At 32.4% G+C, this 17699-nt stretch overlaps 1 protein-coding gene across 1 annotated transcript in view; it reads right to left on the reverse strand.

Moving 5' to 3' along the window:
- Window positions 1-17699, reverse strand: part of LOC150107421 (transcription initiation factor TFIID subunit 1-like) — a 688572-nt gene that overhangs the window by 90553 nt on the left and 580320 nt on the right. The window contains exons 32-33 of the mRNA XM_090391849.1: window positions 16258-16320; window positions 10500-10596 (exon numbers count right to left, since the gene is read on the reverse strand). Coding sequence (XP_090247975.1) covers window positions 10500-10596; window positions 16258-16320 — 160 coding nt within the window. The remainder of the gene's footprint in view (window positions 1-10499; window positions 10597-16257; window positions 16321-17699) is intronic.

Below are 17699 nucleotides of genomic sequence, written 5' to 3' on the forward strand. Positions count from 1 at the left end.
AAAAACTGTTGCATGCTTACATAGAAAATATGCTTTTGAAAAGTAGAACAAGATTATTGCAAATTCAAAAGTGGAATGGCATCTGTTGGCAATGCTGAATCATGAATCCTAAATATTTCTTAAAACATGCAGGATTATGAATTCATTCCCAAGGCAATGGATGTATTCAGAACAAACATTTCTTCAAATGCTTTAAGGTGACACAAGAAGAGAAAAGTGCAGCAAAAACAACCCAAGAATTAGCAATCGAGTTTAATTTTTTCACCATGGTAATATGCCCATTCATGATGCTTTATCAAAATTAACGGGCTAAAACAGAACAACCATTGTTCTACACTCTCCTTCATCCTGTGAGATTTTCTTCTTTTACCAAAACTCAAGTTAATAATAAAAGGTAGCAAAATATTTTATCATCAACATAATCAAAAAGGCATGGGATACTTGCCAAGCTCAAAATGCAGAAGATCCTAATACAGTTAACTCAGTTCTGATATATCTTCATACATCAAAATAATATATCAAATTACTATAACATTAGAGAAAAAGATACAGTCTAGACTTAAGTATTATTCAAAGGTATAATCCATAACTATATCACCTACTAAAAGAAAGAAAAGAAATTAAGGTTCACAGATCATAATAAAAGTTGGTATTTAGTGGTTACAATTTTTTCATTTATCAATTTGTTAGAGTAATCTTTTGTATTTTTGACTTGGCTGTTATAAAAGTGAGTAGCACAATTGTGCTACTCACTTTTATAACAGTAATATTAATGAAGGAATTCTCATCACAAAGACTGTTACTTGCAAAAACAAACATTTAACAGATAACAATTGTCCTACTCACCAGTAATATTAATGAAAGAACTATCACAAAGACTGTTACTTGCAAAAACAAACTGCCAAACTTTGATTTCGTGAGCTTCACTATAGTGAAGTCTCAATATCAAAATCTGAAGGAAAGTACCAACACATTTGATTAATAATTTTAAATTTAATTACTGAGTGTTTCATCCTTCAACATCAAGGCTATCATCTCATGGAAGCAGACAAACAGATAACAGAATAAGCAAAAATGGTGTGGTAGAGAACTGTTTAATTACAGATTACTGAATAAGAGAAAAACATAAGAGCGAAAAAAGAGAAACTAGAATGGCAAACTTGTTGGTTAAGTGGCTGCGCCTCTGTTCTTCAACTAGTTAATAGATTGCAACTAATTAAAACTTATAGTAAGTTTGAATTTCACTGTGGACATGGATGCTTGTGAATGCATTAGGCAGGAAACAAATTTCATTGTCTGGTGAGAGGCCACCAATCCTGATTAGTGGAAACTTGAAGTGGCTTCAAAAAGCCACATTTTGTCACTAGTGGCTCCCAGATTATTCAACCCTCAGCACATCCAACGAAGTATTTGAATACACAATAGGTTATAATCTTTAGTGCAAAAAGAATTATAATTTGTCAAAATTATAATTATCATAATTATAATACAAAAAAAAATATTATAATATGAAAAAAAAAAAAAATCTAGTAGTATATAAGAGATTATTCAAAACCAACAAACAAACATATGGATATGAAAGTATTAGAGTTCTATGGACATAGCTAAGGATGCAAGCAGATGACTTCAATTGTAAAATCAGATTAAAAAACTTGTACTTTCTAATACCTTTATAAAGGTATTAGAAAAGAACGTGACATTATTAGTATTCAAGTATATATAAGTGGAACTAATCCTAGATAATATACTTATTTTAATAGAACAGAATAGGAAAGGGGAGCAAAACAAATGTGTTCAATGCCAGAATAAAAAATTTAAAAAAAAAAAAAACCTAAAGGAAGCAAGAGGTTTCAGAACATATAAGAAGGGTGAGCTGGCATTAAGAGAGAAGGAATCACCTGATGTTCTTTTTGAACTAAGTGGTCCTTCAGGAGTACTTTATGAGAATGTTTCAGAAAACAAAGTAGATGGAATTATAGAGCAGTAGGAAAAGCAAATTCAGAGGTTAGCAGTTAAACAGATGCTAGGCAACTGCTGCTCAAGTTAGTTGTCAGTTTAGTAAAATAGCATCAATAAAGTATCTAATCTAAAAAGGTATACATATGTAAGGCAAAAACAATCTGTGAGATAATAGTGCAGTGTGTGTGTGTGTGTGTGCTGAGAGAGAGAGAGGAATCATCCTTCTTTTGGAGGATATCAAGGATTTGCTGGTGTACCAAAATATATTTCCTCTTTACAAAAAAAGTAGTATTCTAAGATTGAGCAGATTATTGATTTGTACAGAACTTGTAGCTGAAAAAAAAAAAGACAGCAAGGATTATTTATTTATTTATTTTTTAATGCTGAAAAAGCTACACATGTATTTTTGTGCGGGAAAGGCTAGAAGTACACAATGCCAGCCCAAGAAGACAATAAGGTCTTGTCCAGTAAGGCTGGTATTATCAAGGATAAAAAGAGGTAAATTAAGATATATTTTGCAGAAAACAAACATGAATGCTCCTGAAGGTAATTTAGTTATCTTCATTAACACCACAAAATGCATTGCCTGAGAATGCTGAGATTAACTGTAGCATACTGAATGAGTTTAAAGCTCATTTTGATGAACTCTGCATATGGAAGTGTATATCACACGTTAAAAATAACAAATAGAAACATTAAAACTTGAAGAAATAATTGATCTACAAATTCTAGCATAAACTGAGATAGGAACTTACCATTCATTACTAATGGAAAATTACGATTTCAGGAGAGATGGAAAAAAAAAAAAGTAATGTATACAAAGTAATGTATACCTTAATAATATTAAGAAAGAAGAAAATTTAAGGTGGAGCTGTTATAGGAAAGTATTAAAACATATCGACAAAGAATGAAAGAGCAGTTTAACAATAAAAGAGGCTTTAATGAAAACAGAACTGAAACAAAACTTGGTATCTTTAAAAATAATACTGAACAAAGTAGTATATGAAATCTTGGAAGAGAATAAGTGTAAGAAAAAAAAAAAAAAAAACTGACTCCTTGAATTCAGAAGTTTAACTATTGAAAACACAAAAGAAACCTTTATTAATAATTATTTTTGAATAAACACTAACTTTTCTTATAAATATGTTAATTTTATTTTAATAAACCTAACCTAACAATGAGTAAAATGTTTGAGGAATGGCTGCAGCATTTTAGAAAACTAAAATCAGACAGTCATTATCAAATGTGTTCCATAACACTGTAACGCAAAAAACCATCACCAAAAGGAGGACTTTGTCATCGCAAAACATATTAATGGCATGAAAAGAAAGGAAAGCTGTGAAGATGATGCACAAATGCAGTCTCCACTTAATAAATTTCCATTGTGTATTTATAAAGAAAGTTTCTATAAAAAGAGTCATGCAGTTTGATAATAAGAAATTAATAAGAATTCATAGTAACTGGTCTGCAACAAACACCTATTTCTTCAATTAATACAAAAAAAAAAAAAAAAAAAAAAAAGGGGGGGGGGGGTAAGTAATGCTATTTATTTAAGGCCACATATTTCAGCCTGAATATTACATGCTATGATCAGTGGCAACAACGGATTGATTTGAAAAAGTAAGTCACATGATGTTATACATAAAACAATGCAATGGTATAACTGATGAAATATTGCAATATTGATATTCATTAGCTCTTTTAAAAAAAATATATGAATGTGTGATTAAAATAAAACTTGCCTATATCTTAGAGAGAGAGGCAATCGTTCCAATTTAAGTTCAGATGGCAAAGTAAAGCCTAAGCACTTCCTTTGAACAAGCATTCAAATTCTGACACCAATGAACAAGTTTCAGACCACAGGATGTTGAAGTCTGTATCTAATCTGTAATCTGCCAAGCCAGATTTTACAGATTTATTGTTTCTAATGTAAGACTGGTGTTCTTGTATTTTCTTTTCCACAGAGAATTCAGTTTATCCAAAGTAAGAATGATGACAATCGCAAGGAACTTGGTAGACACCAGGGAGAGCTAGAGAAGACCATTTATCTTTTGAAGATGCTTATAATTGTATATGCTTGTAATTTAATAAGAGGAAGAAAAGTAGCCACTAAATTGTAGCTACTTGTGTTTTTTCGTGTTAATCAAAGAAACCGCTCATGGCACAAGTATCTCTTAAATAATTAATAATCCTTCAGAGGGAAGAAATAACAAGAAGACCAGTAAACTTGGAAAATTATTAATGTTACAAGGTATGCTGCAAGCAAGAAGAGTTTTCTCAAGAAAGAAATGCACTGATCTCAAGATTATTCCAACTTCGCAAAACTGAAGGAATCGTTGAGTCCCCAGGTACTCATAATATCTGCTTCAACACAAGCCTATTATTCATCTGCAATCAACTACGAACTGCTAAACATGAACTAGATATTAATATACATCTCATTTCTGATCTTCAGAATTTTATTACCTCAATTGAAGGTACTCAACTTTCCAATATAGTTTTCACTATGGCTAAATGTTCTTCGTGCCATTCATTTAATAAACACAACCGACATTTACATTTTAAATTCAATTCCTTGTCACAAAATAAAGTGCACCTCATAATGTTCCAGAAAATTGGGTAGTAAACATTTTAGGACACCTGTTAACCAGAAGTAAAATCCTTATTCTTTCAAAGGACATGATTTCTCCATAATTCCAAAAAGGATACCTTATTTATATTTCCTCTTCAACATTGAATGGAACTTATTCTCTATCTAGCAAGGATGCTAACAAACTTCATTTGAAAATTTCATCCTTCCTACCAAAATCCATGCATCACTTTAGCTGAAACATTTCCCCTCCATCCCTGACATAATGGTTAGCTTTGATACAGAATCTCTCTCTCTTCACAAATATTCCTCTTGAGGATACACTACATCTACTTTCAGAAGCATTTCCACAGGATATAGTGAAACTAGTTTACTTTGTTATGCACTCTGAATATTTTGTCAGAATGACGTTTAGAGTTAAGTTGAAGAAACCACAATGGGAAGTCCACTCTCCCCTGCACTTGCTGACTTTTATTTAGAACATTTAGAAAACATCCTTTTCTTGTCTATACACCCTCAGCCTTCATTTTGAGTTCATTATATAGGTGATGTTTCTACTATCTTGGCCAATAATGAAGACATACTGCCTACTTTTTTTTTCTTTTTTTAATTGAATATAAACAACTTACATCCACAAATTAAATTTACTATGGAAATGGAAAAAAAAAACAAAAATGTGTCCTTTTTAGATATTCTGCTCTCTCTCTCTCACTGGATGCTACATTCATCAGCAATCAGCTCATCATTCATCCATCCATCCATTACAGAAGACTGGAATTATAAAAACTTTATTGTGATAGTATGAGCACATCACAATGTTCTACACTTCAACTATTACAGTAGAAATTCTTAAATGTCAAACGATATATGAAACCCAATGGCTTCTGAGAAAGGACCATGCAACGGCTTTTAAATTTCTATTACCTAGCTCAAATAACAAAGAAACAATACATCGAGTTCCAATTATTATTTACATTTCTGGTATCTCAAAACCCATTTCCAGAATTCTTAAGAAATACAATTTAGTGGATACTTTTCTTCTTATCAACAAATAATCAGCATAGTTTCCATCTTCAAAAAATAAACTGCCTCCTCTAGGTTTCCCTAGTGACAAACTTTGGACAAACGATGCACCGTTGAAAAGAGAATATAAGAACACCAGTCTTACATTAGCAACAGCAAATCTGAAAAGTTTCGTTTGGCACAGCATGGAATAGATACAGAACACAACATCCTTTGGTTTGAATACGTTTACTTCACTGGTGTTGAATGCTTGTTCAAAGAGAGTGCCGAGGCTTTATTCACCATTCAAACTTAAAGTAGAACAACTGCCTCTTTCTCGATCTAAGATATAGGAAAGGCTTATTTTAATCGCACATCAATTATTTTTTTTAAGAGCTAATGAATTATTGCAAGATTTCCTCAGTTATATCATTGTGTTGTTTTATGTATAACAAAATGTGGCTCTTACTTTTTCCAAATCAATCAACCGTTTGTGAATATTTTATAATTAACTATTGTCACCACTGATGATAACCTATAATATTCAGGCTGAAATATATTCCCTTAAATAAATAATATTACTTATTCCTTTTGTTTTTTTTGTGTTAACTGAAGAAACCTCTCATGGTACAAGTATCTCTTAAACAACAAAGACTAAATTTATTAAAAGAAAAATTAATGTCCTTCATGATTTGTTTTGATACAAATTTAATTGCAATTACTAGTGATGGTGCTGCAGTTATGAAAAAAATCGCTGTTCTTACAACAGTTATATTACAATTACATACTTTAGCTTGCTGTGGTAAGTGTTTTATGTCAAAAGAAAAAAAGAAAGGAGAACAATGATCATGGTGAAGGCAAAAGTTATGAAGATGTTGTAAATACAATGTTGAAAAAACACAATGAATGAGATTCTAATAATGTAGAATATGCTTTACAGGAGATGAAAATTTTCTCTTCAATATATACAGAATAAAATAAAATTAATTCCCTTAAATATTCTCCAACAAGAAATTCCATTTTGCAAAAAAGAAATAGAGTTACAAGTCATTTTGGACTACAAACCATTGGGATATTCTAGAAAGTGTGATTGACATATTTTTAAGGACAGTGTTCTTAAAATAAATATTGAAAAATCTGAAAATACAGCTTTTTTTGTTTTAAAACTACTTATACAGAAACAAAAATAATTTAATTTAGGAATTCATCTTTCATTTATAGATTATGTAAAAGCATTTGACAAAGTAAAAGATATACCTAATATTTTACTACATGCAATACTAAATCTACACACAAAGACAATGAAATAAAAATAAATGAAAGAATGTCTGAAAAATAATCTATAAACCAAGGAGTAAGACATAGATGCTGTCTTTCTCCAACATTTTTTTAATATTTATAATAATGAAATATTAATACAGTGGAACACCTTAACTAATCCAGGTATAGAAATTTCTCAGAATAACAAAATAAATACTCTGGTATTTGCAGATGATCAGGTATTAATATCAGATAAGAAAGACAATTTACAAAGAGCAATATATAATTTAAACATTACAGTAGAACAGGTTGGAATGAAAATATTCATAGATAAAACTAAATCAGTGACATATAGTGCCATCAATTTGATACACAGCTTGTAATCTGTTTATCTCAAAATGCATAACTTTACATTTCTTGACATTAAAGTGACACTCATTATCTTTTGCCCACACTGACAGTCTATTCAAATCATCCTATAAGCTCTCCACATCACCTTGATTAACTATTATTTTACCTAATTTCGCATCAGCAACAAACAAATGAATATTCCTTTCAAGTTATTTCCTATCATTTATGTACAAATTAAACAGCAATGGTCCCAGCACTGAAACTTGTGGCATACCAGTAGTCAGCTTCGACTCTGCCCCTCCATAAACCACTTTTTTGATATATGTCCAGAAGCCACCCTCTGATCCACTTTACCAGTGTCATATTCATTCCCATTTGTTCTAATTTATATAACAGAATTCCATCTGGTATTCTGTCAAATTCCTTTACAAAATCCAGCAGAATCACAGTATAGCCATTTCCTTTATCCAACTCTGCTGTTTCTCTATTGTAAAAAGATAATAAATTACTAAGGCATGACTGACCCTTTACAAAGCCATGTTGCTCCATATTAGATGAATAATGAGACTGGAACAGATCAATATGGTCTATATCTGTAATTAGCATTATGATTATAAAAATACATTAAATTGTTTAAAACCCATAAGACCTGAAGAACTAGTAAGTACTGCAAATACTAAGAAATTATGAGGCAATCTACTAACAAGTGAAAAATTTAAGATACCTCCTTCATAATTTGAAAAAACAAAATTCTGAGTAAGAAGCTTTTTTTAAAAAAAAAACAACTCAAGAGCCATGTTTTAAATGTAAAGTCTTATTACTACTTATTGTTTAAACAAGGTAATGATGATTTTTGTATTACAGAAAATTTATATGAACTGTAAAGTTGATAATGCTATGAATTTTCACAGAAAAGTATACTTCAGTAAAAGCTTGAAACAGAAAATATGAACAAAGGAAGAAAATTATGATCTTGAAGAATCAGAAATGGATTTAAAAACAGACAGCGAGAAATATTGTAGCCATAGGTTTCTGTGGTTTAGCAGTTCAAAAGAAAGATTTTGTATTGCGACCACATGTTTTATTAAGATAAATAAAGATAAACAAACCCAACAAGTTTTGTATATCGTTTGACTTACATCTTCAGGGGTTAAAGGTAACTAAAAGTTTAAACACAAGAAATGAGAAATTACTCAAAATAGTCCATTAGATATTGTTATGGCAGTCTAACTGATCATCAAATTAAAAAATCCGAATGCGGAATCTTTACATATGTTAATGCATGCTATGTTTGAACAATCCTGGATGTTGTCACGTTCTGTTGTTCATATTCACTGTCTGAGGTCTGACTTAGGTATATTTTTTATGAATGCTGACCAAACTTGGTGTAGAATTAGGCCCTGGTTTTTGTTGCATTGCGTTGGGATTCTAAGCATATTTGCAGCTTCCTTGAATTTCCTTGTGAAGCAGTTTGTTTTCAATTATAAGACATGTTCGTTTTATGCCAAAGTACATTATGGCCGGTGGAAGTTGGGTGGGATGCTAGGCCTGATTTGTGTTCTCTCCTTTTTTGTATGTCTTTTTGATGTTCATTCATACAAATTTCTCCTGATCTTCCCATCTGGCCTACGTGACAGATGCCACAGGAACAATAAATTTTATTGACACATGGGTTTTTTTAAAGGATGATGTGGAGGTTTTGGGGGACGTAGAAATCTTGATATTTTTTCAAGCAGTGGATAAGCTACTTTAATGTTATGCTTGTATAGTAATTTGGCCAATTTGTCTATAACATTCCTGATATGGTAGCATAATTGCGTTCTTGAAATCTTGTTTTTGTGAGATGCTTGTATGAGGAGGTGTGTTGAGGATTTTCTTAATTATCTTAGGTTCAAAACCTTTTTCAGGATCTGTGTTAAATAATGTAATTCTTCATTCCGCTTTTCTTCTGTGCTATAAATATTGTAAGCTCTATCCCTCAAGGTTCTTATTAAACCTATTTTTTGCATGGGGTGGGTTGTGTGAGGCAGCATTAAGAAATGTGTTGGTGGGTTTTCTATAAATGGAGAAAGATAATCTGTTTTCTGTTTCCTTGATTTCTATTAAGATATCAAGGAAAGGTAGTTTTTTTTTTATGTTCTTCCTGTTCTAAGGTGAATTTTATGTTGTTGTGCAGATTATTAAGATAATCTTTAAAAGCAGTGAGTTCCTCTGTTGTTCCTGGCCATATGATGAAAATATCGTCTACATAATGAAGCCAAATTTTTGTTTTTTTATGATAGTTGTTTAATGCATTATTTTCAAAATTTTCCATATATCATCATCATCAAATTCCTGCCATGTACCCTCAAGTGGTGTACAGGATATGATAGTACTACATGAAAAACATTACATCATTACTAACTTCCTTTCTACAATTTTCCTCCAAATCAGTCTGTTACTTGTCAAGATTCCAACATTATCAGATCTTATATTTCTATCGTCTAAGGCACATTATACCGTATCAATCCACCTACATAAAAAAAAAAAAAAATTTCCATATATAGGTTTGCTAAAGCTGGGGAGAGCCCACTGCCATGAGGATCAGTCCTTTTTGTGGGCTCCCCCTCTCCCTGGCTTGATGGTGTTGATGAGAAAACCAGTAAAATATTAGAGAGTTCAACAAATAAATTAGTCTGTTCTTCTGCTGTTATTTATACTATGAAGCACTGTTGTGATTATTTTTCATTATCCTTATAATAAACTAATGTTATAACTTCAAAATTTCAACAATGTGTTTTGCAAGCATTTACTCTATCACTATTACTCTCTAGAGCAATATATGATTAAAAGCATTATAGATCTTTAACTAATTTTAAAATATAGGTGTCTAAAATATGATGACTTCACATCAATTGCCATAGTATCCCTTGATGTGAAGTCATTAGCCTCTATATACAAGTAGCCCTGTTGTGAAGTTACTTCATGCACAAACTTTGTTTGCTTACACTTTCAAGAATATAATTTCTTGGCATCTTTAACTTATAGTATAACCAAGAAAGTGAAAAAACTTTTAACTTTCAACAGATATTTTCATCAATATACATCAGAACTAGCAGTCCTCTTTGTTCAGTCCCTCCACTGGTTTCCTGCAATACTATCTAAAATTCTAATGTTTCATAAAGAGTACAATCTGCTGGTTTTCAAATGTAATGTTAACAAGCTTGTCTAATGTTATCAAAAAATGAAAAACAGAATGATAGCATCTGTATCTAAATTATGCAGAACTTAATCAGAAAAAGCACAAGCTATTTTAAAATTTACACACACAGCAAAATATCACAATCATGGGATATACCTTTAACATTGGTTGTTCTTTTCTTGGTTTTTTCTTTGGGGGTGCCATATTTTCTTTCTCTGCATTTCGTTTTAATCTTCTTAACTGTTCTTGAATCCTGCGTTAGTTATCATTAAAATAATATAATTGATGTATGGAAGGCAGCTACTTAAAGAGTTTACATTTAAATGTACTTAATTCTGCATCCTACACAAATAATATATAAAATAATAAAAGAAATGAAAAATTAAAATACAAAACACAATAAAATTAACTGATCAATGCATTATAAATTATTATCTCCTGTTATGTATCCTCAGCAGACACAGAAAACAGATTAAGGATTAATGGGTAATTTCTTCAACAACAACAACTGCCTTTCAAATTGATTTATTACAATTTACTAAGGGAACCAGATGATTTGAATTAGGCAGGAAGAATGCAAAAGGAGAATGATTATTAAATTTCTGCAAACAACATGGCCTTATAGTTGCTAACACTCTTTTTGAAGTGCTAAAACAAAGCTGCTATACATGAAAATCACCAGATGTTGCATGATACCAGACTGATTATATGCAAGTCAAGAAGAGATACAAAAACGAACTCAAGTCATGGTACACTGTAGCTACCCAGGAACTGAAACACAGTGACCACTCGCTCATTAATGCAAAACATAAAATAAAATATAAGAAAATACATAGAATAAGAAGAAAAATTGGAATATTAAACTACTGAAGACTTCAGATATAAAAAAATAAATTTAAAAAAAGAAACACTGCATGATTGAGTACAACAGTGAGAAAGACTGGACGATCATCAGGAAAATAACGAAAAGATCAGCAGACAAAGTGTTAGAATTTAAAAATTACAACTGTGGAAGCCTTGGTTTATAAATGAGATACTTAAGTCAATAGAAGAACAAAACAAAGCAAGGAAACGAAGAAGACTACAGAAGGCAATCAACAGCACTGAAGGCTAAAGAACAAGATTAAAAAAAATTGCAAAAAACAAAAAAGCAGAGGAGAACTGGATAGAAGAAATAGAAGTTGAATATACATAAAAAAACAGATTGAGTTGACAAGGTATATTGAATAATTGCTACACACACACACCTGCAATCCTGAAACAAAAAAGTAAAGTTCAACAAGACAAAAAAGGAATTGTGGAGAAAATATGAATGGTGAAATTATCGCATCAGAATATGAATGAAGAAATTAAAAGAGCAATTAATGAATTACCTAACTGTAAAAACTGTAGGAACAGATGAATTTAAAACCTGCTGAAATTCTAAAAAATCCTGGGAGATGTGACACAAGAAGATTATTTAAGGTGCTAATTGGGCTTATTTATTAAGAGGAACAGGGAGTATTTGATTTCTATGAAAGTTTGATGGTAACAATATCCAAGAAAGGGAATGCAACAGGCTGTAAAAATTATTGAAAGTCAAGTTTACTCAATCATGCCTCAAAGATCATACTAAATATAATGAAGCACAGAATAAAATAAAAGGTGAGTGTTATTTAGATGAAGATCAGTTTCGATTCTAGCATGGTAAAGGAACTAGAGAAGCAGTATTAGCCTTAAGAACAATAACAGACCAAAGAAGTAAAGTAAATAAAGTTACATACATTGCTTTTATAGATTTAGAAAAGGCATTTGATAATTACAATGGAACAAGTTTTTTTTTTTTTTTTTTCAAATAATGAAGAAATATTGGAATAGACTGGAGAGAGAGAGAGAGAGAAGAATAAGAAATTGTATACCAACAAGAAAATAAACATGTGAATACAGGAAAATGAAACAACTGCAGAAAGAAAGTGAAAAACAAAGTTGGGCATTGTCATCCTTACTTTTCAACATATATACAGAAAATGCAATGAAGGAATAAATGTGGATAACTGTAGGTGGAGTACAGGTATGTATGATACACTTTGCCAATGATATAGCTGTATCAGCTGAGAATGAACAAGATTTAAAACAGATATTATCTAGGATGGATGAGATTTTATATGATTATGTACTTAAAATAAATGTAGCAAAAACTAAAATAATGGTGGCAGTTTCAAAGGAACAACACAGATAAAATAGTGATTAGAAGTAAGAATACTGAACAAGTAAAATCATTCATATCTGGGAGGAACTATTCAAGAAGATCAAAAATATAAATTGGAAATCCAAAGAAGAAGAATTTACCTATGGCAAAAGGAGTATTAAAGAAAAAGATATCATTTACTTCAAGATAAGTAAAGACATATGGAAAAGATTTATAAAAACATTTGTTTGGAGCACATTTTTATATGGTTGTGAGACTTGGAGTATAACAGCAGAAGGCTGGGAAAAGAATTGAAGCATTTAAAATATACTGGTGAAGAGTATTGCTAAGAATAAAATGATTTGAGAGGACAATATATGGGGATTCGATAAGAGATATGGTGAGTGAAAAGGTGCACAAGGTCTGTTTTCTGGTAGGTAGAATGAGTAGGGTGATTGAACCACTGGATAAGAGGAGTATGCATGCAAAAGAGCTGGTAGTAGTAGTTGGCACAAACAAAAAGAATGTAAGGAGGGATGTCATGAGGCTATTAAGGAGAGTAAATGATAAGTGTGATAGGTAAGGTAGTCAACATGCTGCCCAAGTACGATAATGATGGGTTGAGAATGCGAGCAAAGATTATAAATGGTATGCTAGCAGAGTTGTGTGAGGAGAAAGGAGTTCATTTTGTGAACATGTGGTATGAATTTGAAGGGCAGATGGATAGAAATGTATAAACAATATGGGCTACATTTGAATGGATTTGGTGTGAATCAGTTGGAGAAACTGTTGCTGCAAGAGAAAATGACTCAAGTGAATGTAAGACCTGAGGAAGCAAGAGATATTGTGGAAGAGCAGGAGAGTAAGGTAGGTGAGTGGAATGGGAGAAGAGAATGAGAGAGATGGAACACAGGGCAGAGAGGGAGACACTGTGGGAAGTGTAGATGATAGGGAGCACATGTGTAAGCACAACAAGGAAGAATTAAGAAAGTCAAGGATGTTGTGGGGAAGTCATATCTGAGAAGTGATATCAGTCGGACTTCTTATAGAAAGAGAAATGAGCTAGTGTGTATGTTTACAAATGCTAGGAGTATCCAAAACAAGGAGAATGAAATTTTAACATTAACAAAATGAAATACCTTGTTCTAGTAAATTATCATATTATGGTCAGATTGTGAGATCTACTAACATCTGCCTAGAAGAACACAAAAAATATATCTGCCACACACACAACTATGGTCAATCAGGTCTAGCAGACCATGCCTTCAATACCTTACACAGAATCAGATTGAAGAAAACCACCATGCTCCATCACGCAAATGCAAACTAGACTATTTTTAGAAACTGCAGCAGACTAAAAACATCAAACTAATCTTAATAAATATAGTTATATTAAACTTTCCAAAATTTCGGGAAACTAATTCTTGCCTCCCGCCCAACAGCACCTATAAAGGGTACCCCTCATAGGACTTTAGTCTTTATTTGTTCTCTCTTATTTCTTTCATTTGTTGTTTCTTGTGTGTGTTTTTGTGAGAGTTATTACAATTTTAACATTGTATTTCCAAAAAAGATCATTAACTGTTTTTTTGAAAGGGAATTATGAATCCAAATGTGGCGGCCTGGTTGGCCGAGAGGTTAGCGTATCTGCTCTCCAGCTAAAAGGCTGCAGATTCGAATCCCTCTGTATGCATGGATGTTTGTGAGTGTCTCTGAAAATACTAGTGGTGGTGGTTATGGGTAATAGATACTGTTGGTGGATTGAGTGGTGGAGACAGAGTTGTAGAGTAGGTGCCCTCACTCGATGAGTCTTTAGACTACCTGGAGGTGTCAGATAATGATGATGATAATAATAAAATCATAACACCTGCTTGTGCTCTTTGGTCTTTGTCAACTCCACTATATATATTACATTCAATTTTTTAGTTCTAATAGTTCTTTTTACTTTCTTTTTTTGTTTCAGTGATTACTGCTATTTGAAAATTTCTTTCATTTAATATTTGATCTAATTCTATTTCTTTATATGCTATTTCTCTTACATTCCAGTTTGCTATATGTATTATATTTTGTTATTTTGTTTCCATTTTCGTTTTATATTTTCCATTCCAGGGTCATTTTCCATAGATTCATTTCAAATACCTTTCTCCATTGGCTTAGAAGTAAATTGGTGTTCTTTATGTCAGGTTACTATCCTGGTGATGGACAGTTCAGTGGTGGGTCTGCTACCTTAAGGCTTCTGAACTTGCCTTCTTCCAAATTTAAACCCACAGGAGGAAAAGGGTATATTGAAGAGGAAAGAGAAAATTTTAGAGGGATCATAAATATAGGCCAGAAATGGAAAGGCCCTACAGCCCTCGAGTGCCTGCGCAGTTAGCCTACTGGCTATGCACTTGACAACCATATGCCTGGGGAAAGAGTGTTCTAGGTTTGATTTCCATCAACGACGTGAGGAACTTAAGGAGCTTTCTCATCCATAGCCAAGTTAGCCAATCTTGGGCATGGACAGCAGGTTTCCCGCCCCCTGGGGTTTTTCATCCCACAAGCAGGCAAACCTGCCCCGTGAACAGACAGGCTACAGTCATAGAATATAGTACTTAAACTCTCATTAGGAGGGCTCAACCAGTCCTTAGAGGCAGTTGAGGAATGGGGGGGTAACCCACACAAATAAATAAACAGCCCTCGAGTACTCTAATAGCATAAGAATAATAAAATAAGAAGAATTGTTGATAAGGCCTTACAGGAAAGATTAAAGTGAGTGGATCGTCCTCAAAGTAGAGGAAGAAGGGGGTAGATCCAGCCAAGGTACAATGGGAGTGCCACTTCCCTTACAATCAAGATAATTGTCCCTTATGGCCCATAAGTCTTCATTCAATATATTTGGACCACCTCACCATATCCGGTGGACTCCCTTATTGGCCACCTAGGGGATGCACTCTCTAGAGGTTACAGGGTCCCTCGAAAGCTTAGATCTCCTGAAAAATAAGTGTGTGTGTGTGTGTGTACATTTATATATATATATATATACACATACATACATACATACACACACACACACACACACACACTTCTCAATTTTCTCAATTTCACATATTTTCAAATCCTTAACTTATATCTATCAGGGCATTTGAATCATAAAGAAATAACTCTACTCAACTGCCAAATGAACAATTAAAAATTCATTCCAAAGACATGATGGTGTGGGTGTGTGTAGGGGGAGTTAACTGCTAGACCTGATTGAATGAGGGGGTGGATTTTAATAGAAATGGTAATCTCACATCAGGTAATGAAATTCATCTCCCACTTAGACATTCATCTCTCCAGTTGGGTTTAAGCTTACCATCAACTGGAGAAAAGCTACACTATTCACTCAGCCTAAACCAGACTGGCAATTAATGCAATATTTTATAGTTTATCATTGTCTAATGTTGTGTTAGCTTCTGTTTCCTATATATAATAAACTCACTATAGCAAGCACTGTCATAATACATTCATAATAAATTATCTAAAATTTCCAGCCACAGCTGCAAAGTAAATTCACTAGATAATAGCAAACATTCTGCTATAACAAACTATTTATTTATTTAACCTACAAGTTCATTATAGTGAGATTTGATTAAATGTGTAACTCCTAATAACTTATAATTCAATTATAAGTTATTAGGAATTACACATTATAAGTTATTAGGAGTTAACTGATGTTCACTATGCAAAGGTTAATATTTGGACTCTAAAGAATTTAACTCATCTTACCTTCTTTTTTCTCTTCTAATTTCTTCCTTCTGATGTTCATCTAATGCAGAGGCAAACTGTTTGCTATACAAAGATCAAAATTCCGAGAAAAATCAGAGTATATAAATTGCAAAAAAAAAGCTAAAAAAATCTACTTTTATTAATTTTAATTCACTACCTTGTTTATGACAATTATGAAAAAGTGATTATGATAATAATTTAAAATGTAAATAATGAAGTGTTATTCATTGTAGTAAATGACAAAAACAGGAAATGAGCAAGAGAAGAGTTTTTATATGGAAAACTTCAATAAAAAATAAAATAACTTTTTTTTTTTTTTGTTTAATGAATTAATATGAATCAACCATTTTGGTATGTGTCAGTTTAAATATCTGCAACATGCACATTTTCAGATAGTACAATAAAATCTGTAAACAACTGCAAAGTAATATGCATAAGTATGTTATTTGAAAGCAGTAAAACTGCATATGAAGTTACTTTTTATTACTGTATTTCCAAATGTCTAGATTCTTAATTACTTTTTTTTTTTCTTTTGATATCAAAACAATGAATACTCAAAGGATTAAACTCAAATTTGTATTTAAAATTCAAAGTGTCTCCTCTTCTGATTACTGTGGATAGACCAATTTAAGATCATCTCCATAGCTTTATCCCAGCTATTTGGGGACAGGCTTCTCAAGTGCTTTCCCTCCCTCTTTGGTGCTAATTCTTACCATCCCTAACATCTCACATCTCCTCTCACCAACTCTACCCGTGTTGTTCTTGGTCTTTCTCCACCTCTGAACTCCATCTCTAATACCCATCTTCTGAATGAATGTTTTCAATTTTCTCCTCTCAGAATCAATCTATCTTGGGTGTTTTCCTATATTTTCCTGCTACCAACAGCCAAATTCTGATGCTCTCTCTCTCTCTCTCGTCTTTTCCTGTGACTTCAAGCATCCATCTCAATAATCTGTTTCAGATTTCAAATCTCTGTTTCAGCCCCTCCCCCCAAGTGCATACTTTGTTCCATAACATGATAAGTAATCTCACCACGTTCCTACAGAATCTTCCTTTGACACCATGATCACATCTCATTAGTACATCTCCACTCATAGGCCAGTGAGATATTAGGCAAGCATTCTCTTCAATTCCAACTTATTTCACCTTTTCTTGACTGGTTAATGATCAATCAGTATGGCACTGTCTGCAAATATCAAACACTATGGTGGTCCATCTTGTATATCAGACCTCAACTCATCCATTATCACTATGTGCAGCACTTATTTGCAAATGTAACCAGTCCTCAGAGCTCTTTGAAAAACTGTTCATGCTTAAATGACTTCTGCAAACAATTCACATGTTCATCAAATGATCTTATTAGGTTAACCCTATGATGTATGAGACTCACAATATTGGATGTACTTTTGATATTCAAGAAATCTATGCCAGCAATATTTATT

Source organism: Typopeltis vanoorti, chromosome 4, assembly GCF_054136105.1.
Source record: "Typopeltis vanoorti isolate ZY-2024b chromosome 4, IOZ_Tvanoo_1.0, whole genome shotgun sequence".
In the NCBI taxonomy this organism is placed as follows: domain Eukaryota; kingdom Metazoa; phylum Arthropoda; class Arachnida; order Uropygi; family Thelyphonidae; genus Typopeltis; species Typopeltis vanoorti.